The following is a 23,899-nucleotide window of genomic DNA, read 5'->3' as shown; positions in this document are numbered from 1 at the left end:
AGTAAAGCCACCAGTAATGTGCGCTACGGTAATGCGTCGGTTCCATATACAAAATACATGTTTTTGGTTCCATATACAAAATGTTCATTTCATTGAACTTCAGATCATGAGACATAAATGTAACGCCGTACTAATATCGACATGACTGCGAGCTTAATTTCAGAGCTAATTTCTGCGTGCTCTGTCTGGATTCACGAGCCACTCATCTCATAAATATTGGTAACAGTAAGAGTGGACATTTTTGGTAACGTTTTTGATTTTTAGAATAAGGTGCCAGTTAACGATTCAGGGTCAGTCTTGATATGCCCGTAAAAAGATTTCGAGACCGTTCACAGGTTTTACCGTGCAATTCTAGTTTTGTCCAAGATTTCATTAATTTGTGTCGTATGCTATCGTTACCTTGTTGCCACTTGGGTGCACGCATCGTATCTATCATCCAGATAGGAAGAGACGGCTCCATCATCGCTATTCCCATATTCGCAAACGTGATTGATCCTGGAAATGAAATAGGAACACGTATATACTTAAAGGCAACTTTCTTACCTTAGTATGCACAAGAAATGATTTGTATATACGCCGCGTTATATACATTACAAGATTGCTAATTTCGAAGTCAGGTATTGTGTTCGATCACATCGCGAATATTTTGTCGTGATTACGTTGTAACGACAGCTCAATGTTTATTTGATCCTTTTTTATTGAACTCAAAGCGATTCCAGCTATCTAATTGTTGTAAACCGTTGAATAGTTGGATAGATTATCTTTCAATTTGCAGACGAATACAAATCTATGACCATTTTACATTCATTTGGGGAGATTTCCGTGTATTGTGATTGCGTTTGGCTTCGGGGAAAGGACGAAGAAAATTCTATTAAGTTACTCTATTGGTTCATATATACGAGGCGTTCTAGTAAACTGACCAATGGGAGTTGAAAGGTCTTATTTGAATGACCCCGCAGTTGACCCCCCACCTGAGTTCATGTCGAGTTCGTGTGGGAATCTCACGAATCCGTAAGATGGTTTCATCCCCAGCAACCCAATGATTGGGTCAATATTTCTTTCAAAACATGTTTAAATCTCAAGATAAATAATGCACGGCACCGCGCTACATACAACACATCTGATATGATTACATCGTTCTTCAGTTTTTGATATCGTTTTTTATTCTTTTTTAAACTAAAGTTTTTTGATTTTTTTAGTTATTCTCCGACGTTTGAAGAGAGCGATGAGAACTATCGTTAATGTAACTATAAACGAAGATATGTATAGATGTTCGAATCTTCTGATACTGATCGGTTGGTCATAATTCGACCGATATTTCGAAAGGTTTAGATACGTACGTAAGGTACGTATCGTTGTCGCCGTTATTGACATTATTTGTGCATAAATCACACGAAACAGTTATAATTGACATGCAGCCAAATTAAATCACCGTTAGCTACATAAAGTTATGATTCAGACTTGTCACGGCATGTTAAGTTGTTACGTCGTGGAAGGCGCCGCTCATATTTTTCAATGAATTCAATTAATTGATCGATACAATATTTACCTGCTGTTACCAAAATATAAGGATCTTTAAGTAACGTGATTAACGGCGATCCCTCCTGTGAGTCTGGGCGCACGGACGGTTTCAACACGTAAAGCTGTAACACTGCAAAAACAAATTCGTCAGTACGACATTTATTCCGCTGCTATAACCGCGTGGTACGGGTGACATTTCTTCATGGAACGTGCGCGCAAATTCGTTTTACGAATAAAGTCTAGTCGTAAATACTGTACGATTTCCTGTCTATAAAAATATGTTACCTAAATCACATATACTCTATATCGTATAACCTACTTAAGGGACACAAAATTACGTATAAAATTTCAATATATATGATTTACTTTTGATATGATATGATTTATTTTAATTAATGCTGTTTTAATTACGATGAAATTTCAGCAGAAGGGGTTCGATCAAGCGCAGTGTTTTCCCAGATACATTTTTCTATATTTCAATCAAAGATGCATTCATAAACATGTGCATTACCTACAGTAATTTCTGACAGACGCTGTAACCTTGCAATCAGTAGAGACTTGAATTGTGGCTAGTTTCATCATTAATACGATTGATATCACTATCATAAAATGTTTTTCCGAACACGGAGCAGGGGTGCCGAGACCCCCTAACCCCCCTATTGGATCCTTCCCTGCTAGACAATCACTTTTGTAAGCTTTCTCTCTGTATTTGTACATTAATTTTCACTTTAAAATGTCTTAGGTAAAAACACATGTGATGCCTGCGGACGGTTGGTTAAAAAAATGTATCGAATTTATAAGTGCGCGAGTCCAGGCTGCAGGTTGATACATGCATCCAAATAATACGTACGACCATCCAGCATGGCTAGCGCTGCTAAGATTAGAAACGGTGACGCCCTTCCAACAAATTCGTACATTACTCCTCCAAACGGCGGACCGACTACAAATAGAAATAAAAAGAAATTTTTGACTCTTATACTATTTCGAATTTTCTTCACATCGAGAGGTAAGCGGGGCCGTAAACATCCCATTTTGTGTTTTAAAGAAATTTACAATTGTTGATCTGGAACTGAAGTCGTTGCTTTTCCATTTTCGTTTTTTGATTTGTTTTCTGCAATCCTCTTGTTAGGACGTTTATCTATTTTCATGTGATACATATTTCTTCATGAATTCTAGTCTCAGTGGTGCCACTGAAGGGATTTTCTAAATCAGAATTATTCTCCCCTCGAAGCATTGGAGATGTTAACATTGTTCAATTATTGAAACCGAATGACATATATACTTACTTAAAACCCCTAACGCAAGTCCACCGAGGGCAAAACCCATCGCTTCTCCGCGCTGCTTGTCATCAGGGTAAGCGTCAGCCAACATCCCCATTCCTGCCACACTGGAGCAAGATGATCCAATTCCCTGAATGCTTCGGGCAATCAATAGAATCGTGAAATTCTCTCCAAATGCAAAAACTGAAAACGAACAAATACGAACAACGTTCATTTTACCATCGGGAATAGAAAGAAAAAATGTTATAGTATGGTCAATTTACATTCAACCGATATGTGAACTTACTTATGGTTGAGACAAACATAATCACAAAACCGGAAAACATCGGAATGCTGTAGCCAATTCTAAAGAAAACGATCATGCGTTCAATAATGAGTACCGGCATTATCGACGTATGATGATGCTCATTCATTTTACAAACTAAAACTACATCTGTAGTAAAACTCAAAGTTTTTGTAAAATGAAAAATGGGTTTGAAGATTTGATTTTAAAAAAGAATCGATCTGATTGACTAGATTTCACACGGGGTGATAAGCAGGGATTGATTTTGAGATATCAAAAAACTTTTCTTCGCGTATCATGGCTGGATATAATCCGACGACAAACATACCTATTAGTGAGTGGACCAATGAATGGGTTTGTTAATAGTTGAACGATCGCTTTCGAAGCGAATAACAGTCCTACTTCTAAATTTTCGTTTGAAAGCTCCTCGTGTCGTTCTTCTGCTGATAGTTTACCGCTTTTCCTCGTCACGGTTAGAGTGACGTTTCTGGTTATATTATAAACAACGAGCTCTTCGCTATCCGACATGTTCGCGCATTGAGGCGGTCGATCGGACATCTTTGAATAATATCCCATGAATTTTTTGGACATATTTCTACCGCCGTACTCGTCTGGCCCATTGTACTCTTGGTCGCTGCTTTCCGGTAGCGTACACACAATCACCGACTCCATCCTCGTTATGTTGCTACTCGTATTACCGCCGCCGTGTAACTTTTCTTTGAATTCGATTTGATACAGAAAGTCGGGAATGATAGGCACTGAAAAGAAACCCGTAGAACCCAGCCATAAGCATGTCTATATTTCATTAAAAAACGAGAACCGGCAAAGGTACGGCCTGTAGTTTTCTTTTCAACTATCGACCCAGCGGTAAAATTCCCCTAGCTAATAATGAGGTAGAAATTATGTAAAAATTTCAATTCTTCAAAGTAGTTAAAAATTCCCCTTAACGAATGTTACCAGACTGCTTTCTGCATTGATACGCTGCTGATTCGATAGTTCTCTTACAAATGCTGATAGAGCAAGAGAAAAGCATCAACTCGTGCGACATTTGGCACCCGTTGTGAACGATAATTCCTCCGAATTTACCCGGCACAAAATGATTTCTTTCTAATATATCTCGATAATATGGTGGCTGATAAGGGCCATAGCGTAAAATTCCTGGTATGTAAATGAGGGCGCCAGAACGCCAGAACGCCAAAACGAAAAAAAACGTCCAATTTTCTCTAAAAGTTCGTTTTGGCTCGCCAAAACGGAGAAAATTCCGTTTTGGCGCCCCCGCCAAAACAACGAAAAACGTCGAAATTTCTCTAAAAGTTCGTTTTGGCGCGCCAAAACGGAGAAAATTCCGTTTTGGCGCCCCGCCAAAACGAACTTTCATTTTGGCGCCCCCGCCAAAACGAACTTTCGTTTTGGCGCCCTCGCCAAAACAACGAAAAACGTCGAAATTTCTCTAAAAGTTTGTTTTGGCGCGCCAAAACGGAGAATATTCCACCAAAACGGAATTTTCTTTGTTTTGGCGCGCCAAAACGAACTTTTAGAGAAAATTGGACGTTTTTTTTCGTTTTGGCGTTCTGGCATTCTGGCGCCCTCATTTACATACCAGGAATTTTACGCTATGGCCCTTATCAGCCACCATACGATAATGATAAAAGGGTTATCGGGTATTGGGTTCAGTTGGTTCAAGCCATTAAGTTTCTATTCTCGAGAGTTTCCTCCCTCACAAGGTTTCGATGAAACGGTGCCCAGCAACAAAAATCGAATGCTGTTTGCTGCGGCAGCGTCGATACTTTTACCTTCGAATCCATGTGAGGGAAAGCTTACATGATATCGGTGTTAAAACTAACTCACACTACTATATCTGTACTTCGATTTCCGATTTCAAAATCAAACCCCCTGTTTCGCCGCCGGCAGGTGTGGTGGGTCTGTAAGGGCACTCAATCGAAAAATCAAACGAAATTTGCCAACCAAATATATAACAGGGACAGTCCCTATTTCAAGATCGAAAAAAAACCAACTCACCAACGGTCGTCAACAGCATATTGTCCAGAAAGATCGCTATGAAGACAATGAATACGATTAATTTGCGCGATTGTCTACCAGATTTGATGAACTCTTTCAAGCTAAAATCTCGCCATTTTTCTTTGAGGGCTCCGATACTCCAGTTCATGGCGTAGCGCTATCGATCGCTGAAATTAGATGCCGAAGTGTCAAAGTGTCGAAGTGTAAAGAAGATAATGAACGAGTCAAGAATTTAAGTTTTTGCGTGTCATAACTTCCAGACAGATGCATCTCTAAGGGGGTTTTAGTATCACGACCCCCTAAAGTTCATTATTTTGAGGGTAGTAGGTTTTTCTGACTCAAATATGACAACTTCATTCCCGACGAAAAGAAAAAGGTTTCAAACATATAAGAAAGAGATTGTTCCTCTCTCTCTCAACTTGGAGCTGGTTAATAATCACAATGATCACACAAGAATTAAAAAAATTTTGAGAAGTAAAGAAATTGTATTTATTACTTTCAAGCTGGTGATGATTTCATTAAATTTATCATGATAATTCGACGGAAAATTCAAAATATCATTCAGTTAGATAAGGTTTGATACGAAAGAGTAAAATGTCATTTGCTCTATATCAGATAATTAAATGAAAGTTATCAAGATTGATGATATGATTTCGTGCATAAATATAGTCCACTGCATTTGTTGTAAAAGCAGGGATAGGTAAAATCGAGAATAGAATTGAGGAGAGGAGCATGGTGAAAAATTTTCCTGGGGGCGAAATAATCTTTCGAAAATCATTTCTTTCGAACGAACAAGAAAATATATTTTTTTTCACCATATCACCTCCCTCCGTGCTCCGTAGAGAAAGCATCGAAACCTACATATAGAAAGCAGAAACAATAAAAGCAGAAAAACCATTTTTTGAATAGATGTTCTTATGGTTATTTATCGTATAGCCAATCAAGTAGCTTCTACTTATTCTAGATATTTTTGATTAAGTTAATTGAACAAAAGCATTTTTATAAATTTCCAGGTACTAACGTAATAACTTACGCCGCCTGTGTTAAATGTCAAATGTTATCTTAATATTTTGATGTAAATGGCCAGGAGATGATTTAAGGCCGTTTTTTATAATTGGTTGGATTACGGATCTGCCACAAAACTTTTCCGATTCAAGGTATTAAAAAAATTATTTTCATTTTTCCCGCCGCACCCTTATTTTCTTAAGCATAAATATGGAAATAAAAATACACATTTGTAATTTCTTCCACTACCACATCATCTTTTGACATTACTCATTAAAGATCGCTGTGACAATCTGGTGTTCTAATGGATATATTTGTCGAGTTCGTTCAGTAGATAGCATCACTTGTAAAAATGGCTGCGTCAGTTTTGAGTGCAGGCAGAAAAAATATACAGGTACTAATATCCCAAAATGACCTCCAAAATAAAGCAATTGTTTGATCACTGAATTAGTGATGAATTCGATGTTTTGAGAATAGAAATGTTTTTTTATTTTTTTCCCGCCTTCGCAATTAATTTCAAATCCATCAAACCCGTATTCCAACTTATTATAAACAAAATGGCCTAAGGGGCCCACCGCAAAAAAAAACTAGAAAGTGTAGAATCATCTATATTTTAACACATCAATTTGAAACAGATAAGTTACCATCTAAATGGTAAGAAAAGCATTTCCACACATCCAATTTTCAAAAATCATTCACTTCAACTTGGCCCCTATCCGAAAATCCTGTATCCGCCGTTATTGTACGGAGGTACGTACCATACCAATTATTTGCATGCATTCGTTTTTCACCTTCGCATTTCTAAGTTGGTTAATTATTTTCCAAACTGCTAATTCATCAATATATATTGTCATTTCTGTTTCTTTCTGAGTCCCAATTTTAAAAATTCTTTGTTGATCTGGCCGTAGATGAACTAGAAATAAAGTTGTACGCGAGAATTTCGTCTATTTCCCGACAAGATGCGAATTTCATCGAATAATAGATTACGTCTTGTCGATTGGCATTTACGCCCATATCAAGCTTGCCTATGCCGTTGAGGGTACGTTCATTTTCCCGTGGATTAGCCATAATCCCGGGCAACGATAGCAATAATAGTTTGAATATTAAGTAATGACAATCATGCCGGTTCCTGACTTAAACAGCAATCAGAATGATCCATTCGGAATCACTCGCGGGAATCGAACGTACGTACGCAATGTCTGAAATACTGAGACCGTGCGTCGATCGTGTTGCTACATGATGAACCGATGGAATGATGGCGAAAACCAACCAAGGTAAAGAGAACTGGGTATTACTAGGTTATTACAGCGGTCTTCGCGCAACCCTTGTCAATTGGACGGAGCTCCGATCCATCATGTCTTCCCACACATACGTCATCGCTCGCGTAGACGATACTTTTGGAGAAGGTCACATGAAACGAAATAATTTGGGTATTTTCAGGCGGCGTTTGTATATCGAGTAAATTCATTTCCTAACAGTGAAACCAATCTGTCAGGCGCACTCCTGTTTGCCGCTGGCAGCACTAGAGTGGCCAGGAAATAAAGACATGGGCTGTTTACACAACTCTGCAACGAGAACCATTGCCTTTCAGCGGAAAACGGTAATCGTATGTCAATAAAAGCAAGAGCTTGTTGACTTTCTATGAAGTGGGATGAAACTGATTAACAAAGTCTTTTCATTTCACATTAGTTTGCATGCCGTGAATATAATGCCTCGTTTTGGAGTTTTCACATCGATGTTTGGTCTGTAATTCATCCAAACGGGACGTGTGCGCAACAACGGAGATACGTGGGCATGCCGCACCACAATAACTTGCAATCGAGCATTTAAACGTGCACCACCTTGATTTTCAGTTAAAACAATTGTACTTTTACCCGTATGTCCTACAAACGACAGCCAAGGCAGGTAGTTAACTAATCAGTGTTACCTGAACACCCAATGAAATATTGATATGGTGGAGTTCATCTTATGTACACATATACAGTTGCCAAGGCCATTTGTTTGGAAACAGCCGTTTACACCCACGTTTTCCGGATACATTTCCTTTTAATGTATATTAAACTTTCGTACCTATAGATTCTTACACTCGTAGTGGAGTTGCCAACATTACTACGGGCTGATCAATTATATAGACTTGTCCGAAAAAATGCTCTCCTCACAATGGAACCAAAGGTGGAAACAAATTCTTTGAAAAACTGGTAAAACATAATAAAAATCCCGTCACATGGGTGGTCGTTATGCATGAACTGAACTAAAATTCTGGTTACTATATTACTTACTGAGTGATAGTAAGGTATGGTGGGGATTGGTGATGGGAGCTGAGAGAATCCGATTTGTATGGGATCTCAGGTGACCCCTTACTTTTTCTCTTTTCTCTTTGGACCCCGACTTCATTTCCCTATATCGGCCTCTTGGTAGGTGCACCCCTGGGTGTTTATGACATTACAGATTGGATATGTCTAGATTTGACACTGCAGCAGCTTGAGACACGCCTTCTAGCGTCGAGGTCCTCATTCTATACATACACACCATCCTCCCTTCTAATCTGATTCCGGATTCGGAAGTTGTATCCGTACATTTTCAGATGTCCATAGTTTTTCCAAGGGATCATTCAGTTCCAACCAAATTCAAAACAAACCCACCATATATTCCTCGCGCCACGGGACTTTCAATTCGGTCGTACGCGGCTAATTCGGTCCGATTTTCAGCCAGGAACCTTCCCAATTTGGACGACCAGTGAATAGGTCCGGTGGTGATCTGGAAATCGGTTGCACGGGCCTATAGGGATATAACGTATTAGCAATGGATGTGGTTCATCTCGCATTTCTGCAGTTTTCTTTCTCAGTTACGCGTTATTTGAAAATTCAGCCGCGCGTTAAGGAATCTATACCTAAGTCGCTGGAGCCCGTGAATGTAATTAGACGGACATTGTAAGCAAGCTATTCAGTTATCGGACGGAAAAGACCCGATCCATAAGCAGTCGCAGCGTGGCGGTTGAAGTCGAACACGAAATGTACATTACCGAAAGATAATTAAAGCAATCACTGTGGGTCACCATGTTCCGAATCAAATCAGTTGTGAAGGCAGGCGAAATGTTGCACTCTGATTCGTACGATCCCTAACATCGCATCGTTAATTATCAGAAATAAATCATACGCTAATCATATCGCTTCAGATGTCCTTCGGTAGAACGAATTCGTCCAGCGTAGGCATTTGTGATTTTATATATACTTATCAGAGAGGTATGACTTCTTGATTTCTCACGGTGCGAGGGATATCATAGATATATTCATATATACATTATCGTAAGGATCTATCATCAAGTACGTATCAATAGTTCACCTATAACCTTGATACTACACATCCCCGGTAAACAGTGGGTAACACGGTGATCGGTTTACAACATCAAGTGTCCGTATCGTATCGTATCGTATCGTATCATATCATATCATGCCATATCAATCACATCAACATGCAAATCAATGAGGAATGCTGAATCAATTTGAATCTTATGGCGTATTTAATTTGACGTCTTGAACGCCAGCTATTTTAATTTGTTAAAATTCTAAACTCAATGGAACACCTTTGACCCGGCGCATGCCCTGCGGTCTCCCGGGAGAAGGCGCTCGATCAAACGCTCGCCATCCAATAACAGGGATATTATCCGAATGTGACGAAGACCCTCGGTGAGATGATTAATCGTAGCGTAGGTAAACAGCCCGTCAGCCATGGTTTTGAAAATCGAAGTGACATTTCCTTTTTTATGCTGCTGACGTGCCAAAAATATTATCTGATTAAAAGGGTAGACAACGAGTGACGATTAATATAGGACCGTTTGATTGCGATCGAACGGCCCCATAAATGCCCGAAAGCACAGTTCCATCTATAAATTCTGACATAACGGTGACATCCGATTATTCATTCACCAAAGCGCTGATGACTACTCCAATATGGCAGTAACATTAATATTATGAGGTGGCTCATTTCGTATCAAAGATTTAGATCTTACTTTCCATACTGCTGATTCTGTCGTAGGAACTAATAATGGAACATATTGAATAAATCTTTGTTGGCCATTTGAGATTTACAGAAATTGCTGATATATATATATCCGCAAACCTATGGTGGCTGATTCGGGCCATACTAATATATTTTTCTGTAAGGCTAGAGCAACGATGAAAAAATGTTCACAGTGGCCCGTTCTTTTGGTTTTCTCGCGCGAGAATTCAAAACTTTTGGTTTTCTCGCGCGAGAATTCAAAACATTTTGGTTTTCTCGCGCGAGTTGAAAAATATTTCTGACTGGCTAGAAGCTGGATAAAATTTTTTTACAATGGCCCATTTTTTTGTTTTCCTGTGCGAGAATTCAAAACTTAGAACAATAGAAACAAAACCATAGAAAAATATTCATACTATTTAAAAAATGTGAGATTAATATGAAATGTGGTTTTCCCACTTCGTAGACTCAAACAACGGCTTGATGGGCACATATCCCTTTAATATAATAGTCAGTATCGGAAACTTTCAGCAGGTGCTGCTCTAAAACCTTTTACAGTTACGCTATATGAAAATAAAAAACACTCGAAATATTTCGGGTGGTTACTAACACCCTTCAGTAATCTAAAAATGAGACCCTTTAACCACCCGAAATATTCGTAGTATTTTAAAAGAGTTTTTAGCCATTAATTCATTTATTTTGGGATTTAACTCTTATCGTTTTATCACGCCGATATTGTGATCTACAACTGACTCACGTCTATAATCTATTCACCGGAGCATTTTTTCCTCCGGATGAAGATTTTTATCTTAAAATAGGGATTGATCCAATTTATTTTATTTTATTTAGTATGATTTTTTGATTTGGTGTCCCTTACTAATTCGAGTGTAGGATGTCAACGGTCAACTGTCCTGTACAGTCAATTTGGTAGTACAACTGTCCCTTATATGTAAGGTGTCGCGTGTCATCAGCTGTAGAATATGAATCCCCAATCAAGGATCTTTTTTCATGAAACTTCTTTTAGTTCCATATTACAATACTTCTTCTTGCTTTTATATTTCAGCTTGCGCAGTCATCCCTCGATTCAATCCAAAAGTAACTCTACACTGTAGTTGAACTAAATAATATAACATTGCACTAAATTGTGGACTTGGGCCACATTTAGTATCAATTTAGTATTAATGAACGGTTAATTTCTGGCATAGAATATGTCAATATTGAAAAAAATGACCTTAAGATTTATCACTCCATTCAACGGGGGGAGGGAGATTTTATCTATTTTTTACCGAGGGGATCATTATCGATAACCGTGAAAAACTATATCTTGTTTTTTTATCATTTGATAGACTCACATGCGTGCGTTGTTCTACAAAGACTTCAAGGAAAGCGCTACGACTGTAACTGGAGTGAATTCTTTCAGTAAATCTAGTGGACACTCGGGATCGGGAAATACGATTTTCTAGTGGACACTCGGGATCGCGAAATACGATTTGGACCATGATAATAAAAAAATTGAGTGACTCAAACTTTATTTTTATTTGCTTAACACGGTTGAAATGTTCAAGTGGTTGAACTCTTTTAACTTCACTTAAAAATCTTAGTATCACATAACAATTAGTTGATACTGAGTTGTATTACGACTTTAGCAACGGCTATAGATAATCGTAGCCTAGAATTTCTTATCACGTCGGATATCCCTGATGACCTGATATTTAGTTTAAGTAGATTAAGAACTTGTAATCACAAACTTCCTAAAACTGGTAGATGTATGAAAGTAAACAGAGAAAACTGGATTTGTCGTATTTGCAACAGTGCTATAGGGGATGGATTTCATTATATATTATGTCGTCCAAACATTGATGACCAAGTATATTGACGGTAAATTTTCAATGTATCCAAACCAGTATAATTCTCCTCACTCATGCAGACAGGGAAAATCGGAACACTGTAAAACTTGTGTATTTGTAAAGTAAAATGGATAGAATATTCGTGTAAACACGGCAGTCGCCGCTATGTTATTTTGTATATTGTATTTTTCACTCATATTGTCTAAATTGTAAACCTTGAGTTTGTCAAATACACTGTAACTGTATAGATTCAGGTGCTCAAATGAATAAACATTGCTAATGTTAAATCGGTCGCCGGTTACACGATCGCCTGTACAATATTATGAACGGATATGTCGATACTGAAATCCAAAAGTTGATGGAAATAAAAATTAAAATGCTGAAACGGTTCTCTCGCAATATTCCGCGCATTTCGTCATCGATCAATGATTTATCGGAATATCGCCTTCCTTAATCGTGTTGTGATCAGCGGCGAAATTTTCGCTCATAAATTTCCATTACGCCCTGCTTCGATCGTTCCTTTCGACTTAGAATTTGAAAACAGCAATAATGGACATTCTTCAAACAGCGCCTTTCAATGACGACACCGATCGAACAAAATTGCAAATTTGCTGACGCCACGTCCCGAAGAAAAATTGCAAAGCGCTTCAATGAAAATTAAACAGTCACCGTTTTCATTTTCGCTCGTGGAATGGACGCTAATGGCTTGGTGATTAATTTCTGTCCGAGTGATAAATTCTGTTTCATATCTTTGTGTCGTAATTCAAGAGCGTGCGCGATAATTGCTATATTTAGATGCGTATTATTACCGGGGCTCGTATATTCACTGGCATGTGAAGTTCCGCAATGATTTATAATGTACAAGGTTGAATAAGCGAATGAATACCTGTAAATAATTCAAACGCTGGACGGTATCACTGCTAAACCGAATAACATCATCAGATAAATGTGATTGATGCTACGCCGGGCAAGTTAAGATAAACGCGCGGGAAAAAGTGACGATCCACGTGTCGAAACGACTTTCTGTTTGTTCTACGCACGCCAGTTCGAAGAAATATAGGGCGCTAGAAAAGAAACTGGAAATCGGGTTAGAGTAATTATTCTATTTCTCCAGTCCTATAGATTTCTGACACCGTAAAAACCATTACAATAATTTTAATATACGTCGAAACCTATAATGCCTTACTAAAGGGTTTCTATGTGCGAGTCCGAGTCGATGTGCTCTACGTCAACAAGATTTGGCGTTTCAAAATAACAATTATAATAATCTGAATGTTCGCGTTTGTCTTATAATTAGTTGTATTACCATGACTCTTATTTTATTTTTGATAAATTTGGAAAACTATTTTTTTGAGAGGGTGTGCACTACGTCATAAATTCATCGCTGCTAGACTGGTTGTCGGTCAATTCAATCATCAATATATACAAACCCAAAATAACTTCATTGATCCTTTATAAAACATTATTCACATTAAAATGTTATTCATTGTCGACAATATTACGCAATATATGTGTTATTTTTCAAGGCATCGACACACTTTCAAGTTAGTTTTCTGGTTACAACCTAGACAACCGTAAATCGTATTAATTGCTGGGTGATTTTTTTCTCGGTTTTTATTGTATCTCTCTAGTCCTTCTATAGATCTTTACAACTTTGGCGACAACCGTGTTTGTCTAACAGCGTGTGAATTTCAGGTTAAAAATGTTATATAAAATTCGTTCCATGAATTTTCGGCAATGCTACACGAAAGTAAGCCTCGGGTAAAAGCAAAGAATTCTGAATTCGACCGCCGATCATTCAACTTTATCTGTACTTCGATTAGATTTTCGATTTCGAAGTCAAACCTCCAGTTTCGCTCCCGGCAGGTGTGGTGATGGGTTTGTAAGGGACGCTGACTCAAAACAAATCAAACCAGATCTACCAATCAAATAGATAAGAGGGAAATCCTTATTTCAAGATAAAAAGCTATAAATCAGGCAGGAATTTCTTCTTTGAAGTTCGTTGACTTTTTAATTCTATTTTTTCAAACAATTTACCAGTAGACATTCTTCGCTCTTATCGTCATAAATGTGACTGGTGGAATAACTTGATTCAAACATTTCGACGGGATACCTTCCTGCGTATGGAAGATGTTGCAATGTGCTTGATTTCCTTGGCAGAGATTTGCCTATCCTGGGCTTAATGTTTATCGCCATTCCATGTAGTATAACAAGTTTCATTTTCACAATGAAACAGATATATAGAAACCGGCGTTGCAACACATACGCCTATTTAGGATAGATAGTGGTTGTAAACCACTCTATTTCAAAGCGTAATTTAGCATTTGGTAGAAATAGAATTCTCACGATTAGATTAATTCTCCTCATATTATGCAAAGTTTTAGAGTATGTTTGAACGACGTGTCAACGATAGTTTAATTGAAAATCCAACAAAAGCTAATTAATGTTCAAACGCCACAGAAGCGTGATATTATTCTTAATGTGTTTATGAATCTCCATCACGAGTGGTCATAACTCAAGGTATTGATCTGGGGGTATTATTCCTCCAGTCCATAATTATAAAACAGGAAACCCGCCCAGTGCGCAAGCTGAAAAGCCGCTGACTGCATTGCAGCGATGAATACGCAGCGGGCATTACTTTACGAACCGAGTCCGAGTAGCGCCGGCGGGTAGCAATACTGCTCCAAAAGAGATTGACATGGCGACGTTCAGATTGATTTATTAATGACAACTTTCATTTCAAGAGTATGGAGACATAAAAGAAAGCCATATTGACTAGACTTTGATTCAGGTGATATCATATAAGCGCCGTGAAATTAGCCAGTAATCGTTAGGTGCAAAATCATCATTGCCAATAAAACTGATTGATATTTCATGTGGGTGCAATTCTTAGAATAATGTATCACAACGTAATATATTAGTAGATTTGGCATTCTTTATTTTGTCCGATACATTCCTTATTTTGGTAGATTCTCTTTAATTCTTGTTAAAAATAAGGAATTTAGTTAATGAATCCCCGAAAGGGTATACTAAAATATTTACCATTATTCATTACATCCTATGTGGTTGTTAAAATCATATACCGCCCGTAAAAACATTGAGTGCACGGTTTGAGCTTCATGCTCTTTGTGTAATGAAAAACTGAGTTAGTTATTCATCTTATCATGTACAAATATTTGTAAGTAAAATAGTACTAAAATGAGATGGGAAGACACCTCTACAACGAACCAGGCAATATACGATTTACATACATTACATATGTAATAGTGTGGTCACTCAAAGTCCCCTGGCGATATCATATTTCTTACCAGGGCTTTAGAATATTAGGTTTGCATCGTAAGATGTCTGTTTTTGTCAGGTAATTCCCTGAAACTTCTCGACTTAAATTTAGTATGTATAGTAAGATCTCTTTAAAAGATATTAGATAGCTCTCCATCTGAGTTTTTCATGTCCCGGCCGCGCCATTGATGACGTGTTGGCAATAATCACTGGTGATCACTTCTAGATGCTATTAGCATATATAACGGTTCGCTATCGACCTGATATCACTTCTAAATTACATGACAATTTGAGTTGCGGTCTAGTGACATGATGGGAATGAATTAAGCGATGAAAACGGAACGGGACAAGAACAGATCGAAGATTATACCTAAACGCGCGTATACTAGCCAGTGTTTTTGCAATCACGCGCATCATATACTTTCAAAGCATTATTAGACACATCCGGCGAAAATTGATCATAAATAAAAACGAAGCAGAGAAATTTCTTGGAAAATCGTTCTTTTTTAGATGCCTAGCGTTTTCGGAGTTGACTCTACGTTGAGAACTCGATTAACATTAGTTGACCGCATTACAGTTTTCTGTTCTACGCGGTTTCACAATCATGGCGGATTTGTGCAGTGCTTATTTGGAAAGGTAGATTTGTATATATATAAATATATATATATATATATATATATATATATATATATATATATATATAATATATATATATATATATATATATATATATATATATATATATATATATATATATATATATATATATATATATATATATATATATATATATATATATATATATATATATATATATATATATATATATATATATATTATATATACCGGGAGACGAAGAAAGGGTTTGATTACCGAAGTACATACATAATTGGGGATTTCCGATCCGGTTCAAATGAATAATTTTCCAACCAGCCTGAACCGGCAATGCGATGGCGGTGCCCTAATTCGAGGGATGAATCACTAGTAGTACGTATATACATGAATCACTGTCATAGTTTGTAGAAATATGAATTCTAATGAAAATTTCTTTCTTTGCATTCAATTTCCATACAAAAAAGATCAAGCTAAAACAAATGAATAACACATTCTGTATTTGTTGAGTTTGCAACAAATGTGATTGAATAAAAAAAACAATGAAAGCTGTCTAGCGCACTTTAAACGAAATAAAAATGTAATTCGATTATCGTTTTGAAATGCGTAGATAATTTCCCATGGTGTTTTGATATGGAGACGCATTAGAAGAAGCCATCTTCAAACCGCTTTCATTGCGTCATCGGGTCGGAGTGTGGGTGAGTGTGTGTGTGTGTGACGCAGCATCAAACAATATGTAATAATAGCTATATGTTATATTATGATGTCGACGAAGAGAATTGCCGCGAATCTGTTCACACACGAGCGCCGAGCGTGCGTTTAATGGCCTGTTTTAATTTTGTATTGACTTAATCCGCGAGTTTATATGACAATTACGCCCCGTGTATTTGCCTGGTGACTCGTAATTTCGTTGCATTTGCGAGAGGCAATCTCGATGTCGCCGACCGCTCATCCATTTGCAATGAAAAATTCGTTTTGCCAACAAAAATTGCGATGAATTTACACTCACCCCCGCACGCACACCGAGGGCGGAATCAATACTGTACGCCAGAAGAAAGGAAGCAAAAGACAAAGGCGATTTTTTTCCATGTACATAAGGTATTCAGTAAACTGGCGAAATTGTTACTGAGAACATGCATCACCAAAACATATTTAACAAATTGAATATATACAAATCGAAAACTCAAACGAAGAGTGTGTTATGGTCTATTGTAAGAGGTTATTCTAATCTAGAAATATTGTCAACTTTAACCCGGAGTTAAACTCAATGCATGTCAATTGAGAAGTCAAACCCCGGGGTTACAAGTTTTAAGTTAATTAAATCCTAAGCTATGAACTGTGAAATTCACAGTCGTCACCGGGATGGATGGAGTTAACACTCGACCGACTCAGCAAAAAAAAACATTTTCAACACCAAGAAATAACTTTGGTTATTTTAAAACATTTTGACGCGTCACAGAAACTCTAACACAGAAATCCAAGACCGGAAATTAAAGTTCTCTGAGACGAATTCTTAAATTAACCTAGGATCACATGAGCTGTTGATAGACATCGTGGTATTGTGTAATTAATACTCCACAAATTCCTTTTGGTGCAAAAGAAAAACGTCTCGACCGAAAGGTATGATTTAATTTTTGACGGCGGTACGACCGCAGCGGTGACTATTAAGCATATTTCCTATACACGTTACTAGACCGATAGCTGCACTCGGGCCTCTAATCAAACGTTAATCAATGGAAAAGCCTTAATGGAGAAGTACTTTTCGCATAGAATTGACGGGAAATTAAACATCGAGTTGTGGTGCGGTTACATGGTGCGACAACTTCCACCCACCTAGAGTGGTTCTTTTTGACTAAAAACAAAGCGCACAAACCCAGATTGCCGCTCTGCGCGATTCGGCGCGATAACAAGAAATCCGTCGATTCAAAAGCGACGCAAGCAGGTGTTCTTCGAGCGCTGATGATGTAACTATTTTTCTAAACCTCCTCCAGGAGATGAAACTAGTTTTGTATTTCACATTCAATTCAAAAATAGAAGTGTATCGCGCAATCACTTTATCCAGCAACCAAATGACAATATAACTAAATCTAATCGTGATTGTCTGCCCCAGACTAAGCGACCAAAGCTGTTGATGTTTTTTAATATATACATCGTAAGGGTTTTCTTTTATGTATTTTTTTAGTCGTATGCATGTGAGGCACATGAATGGTGACAGTTGTTTATAATCTCTAGTTTCGGAATGAATTTGATAAGCATACCGTTTTATAATATTGAACCTCCGATCAGTGTTTGAACATATTGAATGCATTCAATATTGATGAGTTGTTATTGTCTGGTCAATGTTAGATTTTTCGTTTGACTAATGATAACTTGGGGAGTTTCCGGGTATTACTACGAGGAAAAGATCATATATAATTCAATGTGCATCACCACCATGTGAAAAGCACAAACGTGAACCCGTTGATTTTGGCCTTTAGCAGTTTAGCAGAGTTGACGAATAATGGACTCCGCAGTTGTGAGTATTAAAGTCACAATTAGATTGATTTCAGCTCTTTTGATAACTTTGGACCTGTGCAAAATCCTTAAGTAAATCACATTAATCTATTTTACGATTAAAAATTTTCAAAACAGTCCTGAACTAAAGATTATCCACTATCAAAATGTTTGAAAAATTCACAGAAAAACCTGAATTCGCCGAAATTATTAGAACTGCTACGAGTCAATTATCTTTCCAACTATCTCAGATCTAACATTCGTCGTAATTATGAAATGTAGACCTGTGTCTGACACTATAATGAAATGCGCGGGAGATTGAAGTGATAGTTATCAAATATTTACAAACTTAATATATGAACAGACTGCGTGACGAATAACAAAGTAAAATCATATCAGTCATCTCTGGTATACAATGGAACATTTAACGCACTGTTTTCGAAGTGAAAAATGTATCTAAAATAATTTCCTTTATCGGCTTTACAAAACATATTTTCATAGAGTAGAAAACTAAACGGCGTTGCAAGATTGTCTGCTAAAATACGACATAGTGTGTGGTAATCTTAAGGAAAAAAATAGTAGTGATGTATATTTTCATGATATAGTTCAAGATTCTTGATTTTGTGTGATCCTAGATCCAGAATTTGCGTTGAAAACATATACATATAACTCACAGAATAGTGAGTGAGAGTATAGTCTAAAGCCCACTTCATTGTGTTTGACGGGAGACGTTATTGGCATGCGAGAAACTAAAATCCCCTGGGTGTTAACGTTGATAAACCGGTACACTCGCGGATAACTGTTTAAAAACTATTTACGAACCTGAATAAAAATGTTAGTCATGTTTCGTACATTGTGATAATCATACTGTAGCTTCGGACACCAGATGCGTAATATATTTTTTCATATATAGGTAAGACTGTATAACATCACAACGGAAAAGTTTTGCTTACCTTGAAACCTAGTTCAGGCGAACTGCTGTGTACGTGACTCTCGATAATCCAGCAAATGTTGACAAAGTTTTATTAGGTCCAGTCGACGCGAGAGGTGGCACCCGGTGTTGGCATCCTCGTCAGGACCGAAGATCACACTCCACCGAGTCAATCGATCGGTGAATACCTTACGTGCCAGTGGCCATGAATATTAATAAAGGAAATCGTTCCTATAGTAACTGACTAGTGGCTGCTGATGGTGGCAAAAGATACCAAACAGCAAAAGATCACTATCCCGCGCGGGAATAGTTGTTTGACAGTGTAGAATCGACAGACTTCTCTTGATGCAACCTTTATTACATGATGATTTTGATGTGCGGCTGATTGTCACCTTAACGCTGCCGCGTTTGTCTCCATACGCGTTCGACTGTTTCGGCAATTTGAATTTTCCCGGCATACGGTCACGGATGCCCCCAGCGTTTCGTACCTTTTCAAGCCGATTCAAGCACCGAAAACTAGAATTTATTTTCGATTCACCAAACGGACATTTATGAATTGTAACTTTTAAGTGGAAATATCCATTTCTTACTCGAGGATCCAATTTCACGCAGTTTTCGTTGAATTCATCGCAAATGAGGAGCAATTATAAATGATTTCAACCCCAGCAATAGCAGAAAACTCCCCGGGCTATCGTCTGCCAAACGAAAAATCTAACAACAACGACGAGACTTAAGCCGTATTCACACGGCGACTAGTTAGACCGGTCTAAATTGTCCCGCACCAGGCCTGGTCCAAATCTGAATGTGCGTTCACCCACATGTTGCTGAATTGGATACAGCTTATTGTGGCTGGGCCCGCAAGATGTCGCTATTGTATTTTACCCCGAAATGTATATCTAAGGATTTATGAGCCCCTAATAGTCTTTTATTTGATAAATCTTGATGATTGCAGTTAGCATATATCTGGACACATCAATCTAAGTAATTTTTAGAACAATTAGAAGGAATACCCTGCGAGCAACACACGCTCAGATTTTTAAGATAAATGATAATTCGTTAGCGTACACGTTAATTTCAGGCAATATAGAAATGATATCTAAAGACTATATTTATCAGCTTGATGACGAATTGCTGACGAGTTTAGTTGAATTCATACTGCAGAGTACGATTTATCGGACCTGGTACCACCAGTTTCTGTCCACACACAGAGATTTAGTCCGTTCCACAATTTGGACCGGACCTGGTTCATTCTTTCGGTCCAAATTAGACCGGTCTAAAATGGATCGGACCAATTTAGAACGGAATTTTGCCCGTGTGAACGCTTGGTCCGATACAGTAAAGACGGGTCTGAATAACGTCCTATGAACGCGCCTACACTGATCGGACGACCAGACGTTTACAGAACACCGGTGCGAATATAAACGGTATAAGTATTCATTAGAGAGAAAACAACTGTAAAGCAGAGAAAGTGCAGCTCGAGAGTTATCGTTCAGAAAATAAGACTTTAGAATTTTCCTGGATATCAAACCCCAACTTCAATAATTAGAAGGCTGTCTTTTCTATTGCGATAATCAGGCTGATTAGATTGGAATCGAAGAAAGATTAGCCATAGATAACTTTTATACGTAAGCAGTCAGCGTAAGCAGAGATGTACATTGAGAGCACCTGGATGTAGGAGGGGTGGCGGTATATGGGAGGGCGGTAAATCGATCGGGGGTTGACTGTAAATACTAACTCACGTACTAAACTCATGGGTCCAAATTCCAAATTTATGTCAAAAGTTGGCTTTAAATTCTGTGAAATAAAATATTTATCATGATTCTCAATTTGTAGCGCCTGACCCTTAACAATTCAACTGTCATCAAAAGGATTGGGTCCAAGTAGATGGACATACAATTGCATGGGTTTAGTCTGCGACAGGTTATACGTCTATTTATGACTTAGCCAGCCTTTAGGGGACATTTTGAATGGATGTTTTCTTTTTTGTCTTTGATTATTATTTTAATATTCACTCTATCACCGTGGCGTGAATCAAATGATTTACTTTTACGAAATGTGACCAGTCCCTCCTGGGCCAGGAGGAAGGCTTTCTAAGAAGTGGTTTATATGTACATAGAAGTTGTTTACATAAAAGCTGCTTAGTAAGAGAAAGTACTAAATGACTTAATACACGTACTTACTTATACACATACAAAAATTTGGTATGGGTTTTTTTATTCACTTTTTATTTACTACTTACAAATTTGTGTTTAAATGTACTTTTACAAGTTTTTTGAAATACAATTTAGTTTAGGCAAATTTCTATCAGCTTTTCTGCAAATCAACGCTCTCAATATGTAGCGATTTTATTGATATACGCATGTATATATGTAGTGGAGTAGATAAGGCACTCGTTTAGGTTAAACCATGTTCGGTCATCAGTTCTACATGATAATATCCTTGCAGGATGCCTATGCGTCCGATGACGTTAGGATGTTCACCGCGTATGTCAATTAGTCGGCAATGTCACATAGAGCTGATAGGGCTGCGTTTGTCTATCTTCTCTCCTTAAACTCACCATGATCGTTCGATCAGATTGATTTTCTCGATAGACCTTTCATCACGTTGAAGTTAATTAAGTATCTCGACTTGTCATCACCACGATGCCATTTAAATTTCTGCCCTACAGACAAATGTAGACTGGGTGAGGTATTTTCGCGGCAACTCTTGGCATCTCCATTACCGATTTCGTTGCGTGTTATCGGCATCGTAATACTCGAACCAGCATCCCAATCAGAAAATCACTACTGACGGCCCTTATCAAGTGCTCTTCAATCAAATTACAATTCGTCCATTGGCGAATAGACATATCAGATGGTTGCAAAAATGGGTTTGCATCCCCCATCAACGATCTCTCATATTATGTAGGCCTACCCGTTGTAATTATCAGAAATAAAACGCACGAGAATAGCGTATGTCTCAATACTAGGAACTGATACGCGTATATCAATAATTATTTACCGTATTTCTTACCCGATTCTCCCATAAAGTCAATCAGGTCCCCCGGTCGATGTTCTAAACTCGTTTCAAAGTTGATGGCGATAGAATCATTTTAATACAATGTTGCATTGTCAACGCCGTTTTATAGTTACGAAATTCATATCCATTTCAGATTCAAGGGATCGGAAAAGCGGAGAAGGAATTGAAATATATTCTCGTATGCCTGATACATCATTACAGCTACGGTAGTGACCAGTGTGTAAAGGCACACGAGCGTATTTTTCGCCCCATCGCGGCGAATTTATAAATCGCCCGGAAAATTCGCTCGTGTGGCCACTCACGGCGACGACGATTTCGCCGGCCGACTCGATCGCCCGGCGAATCGCCCGTATCAAACACGTTTTAAGGTAGGGACACACGAGCGTATTTTTTCGCCCGATCGCGACGATTAAATTCACCAGCGAATTCGCCGACGAATTTATACGCCAGATGCGAGCGGGCACACGCAGCGATCAAACCGAAATTCGTTGAGCGACTGGCACTTAGTGGGAGGAAGTTAACGAATCACATGATATCAACAACGCAACATATTGTCCTAATATTCTATCCTAATATTTTCGCCCGATTATTTACGCCGGCGATCGGATCGCCCGCAAATTCGCTCGTCTGCCCGCATTCGGCGAATTTAACCGAGCGATCCATTTTTATCAACCAATAGGATGCATTGTTGATATCACGTGATTCGTTAACTCTCTCCCACTAATTGCCAGTCGCTGACCGAATTTCGGTTTAATCGCTACGTGTTGATAAAAATGGATCGGTCGTCGCCGTGAGTGGCCACACGGGCCATTTATGAATTCGCCGCGATCGGGCGAAAAAATAAGCTCTTGTGCCCCTAACTTTAACACTGAAAAGGAAACTGGCACCGTTCTATGGTCAATTTTCTATGATTCCACAGCCGTCGGAAGGAATTTTTCAGGCACGATTATTATATCTGAAGGGGGAATGGGGGCCCTCCCCTAGAAAAATTTTGAAAATTCAATCGCCGGAGATGCGTTTTGGGGCCATTTCACGGTCTCATTTACAGAAGCATGAGAAGCCGTGAGCCAACCACCTAGAACAGAGAATGACGAGCCGCTACGCGGTACAGCGTGCTTTTGAAAAAATTTTTGTTAAGCAAAAAAGTGGATTCAAAATGTGAACGGCCTCAGATCGATACCTTAATTTCAGATGTTTACGGGCCTACATATTTCATTCAGTAGAGGTGATTTTTTAGTGATAGGGGCGCACGCCCCTTTTTCCTAAAACCCACTGCTGACCGATTTCGATCACTGTGTGTAGTGACTGTGTTCGAGATCACTTTAAAGTCAATTATTGGAAAAAGCTAATCTTTTAATCACCCGGGTAACTGAAAAACAACGTCATCGTCGATTCGCTACCTTCCGGCTATGGATATTTCATGGTGTCATGGTTCGCATCGGGAGCTGACAGTGGCCCGGGTGGAGCTAGTTACTTTTCGAAAATATCATAGTTCGACCGCCGGTGTAACGGGATCTAAGGTGGTTTGGATCGCTGAGTGGTTCGCTGCCTGCGTGTCCATTAGATGGCGCATTGGTGATAATGATAACAACGGCGATGAATGCCATCATTTAAT

General features: G+C 38.4%; 1 protein-coding gene and 1 long non-coding RNA gene across 2 annotated transcripts in view; one reads left to right on the top strand and one right to left on the bottom strand.

Annotated features, from left to right (window-relative positions):
- LOC141898868 (synaptic vesicular amine transporter-like) overlaps positions 1–19,529 on the bottom strand; it is a 21,960-nt gene extending 2,431 nt beyond the window's left edge. Inside the window, exons 1-8 of the mRNA XM_074785008.1 lie at positions 19,289–19,529; positions 5,104–5,270; positions 3,413–3,842; positions 3,088–3,146; positions 2,808–2,984; positions 2,372–2,461; positions 1,550–1,651; positions 400–495 (exon numbers count right to left, since the gene is read on the bottom strand). Coding sequence (XP_074641109.1) covers positions 400–495; positions 1,550–1,651; positions 2,372–2,461; positions 2,808–2,984; positions 3,088–3,146; positions 3,413–3,842; positions 5,104–5,251 — 1,102 coding nt within the window. The 5' untranslated portion in view covers positions 5,252–5,270; positions 19,289–19,529. The remainder of the gene's footprint in view (positions 1–399; positions 496–1,549; positions 1,652–2,371; positions 2,462–2,807; positions 2,985–3,087; positions 3,147–3,412; positions 3,843–5,103; positions 5,271–19,288) is intronic.
- LOC141898869 (uncharacterized) lies at positions 1,231–2,810 on the top strand. Its single transcript, XR_012618609.1, has 3 exons — positions 1,231–1,345; positions 2,264–2,527; positions 2,698–2,810. It is a non-coding gene; the product is annotated as an uncharacterized LOC141898869 (long non-coding RNA).
- Positions 19,530–23,899: the final 4,370 nt, after the last annotated feature.

Source organism: Tubulanus polymorphus, chromosome 2 (genome assembly GCF_964204645.1).
Source record: "Tubulanus polymorphus chromosome 2, tnTubPoly1.2, whole genome shotgun sequence".
Lineage (NCBI taxonomy): Eukaryota > Metazoa > Nemertea > Palaeonemertea > Tubulaniformes > Tubulanidae > Tubulanus > Tubulanus polymorphus.
Note: the sequence above shows the minus strand (reverse complement) of the source record. Positions and strands in the feature narration are given on the sequence as shown.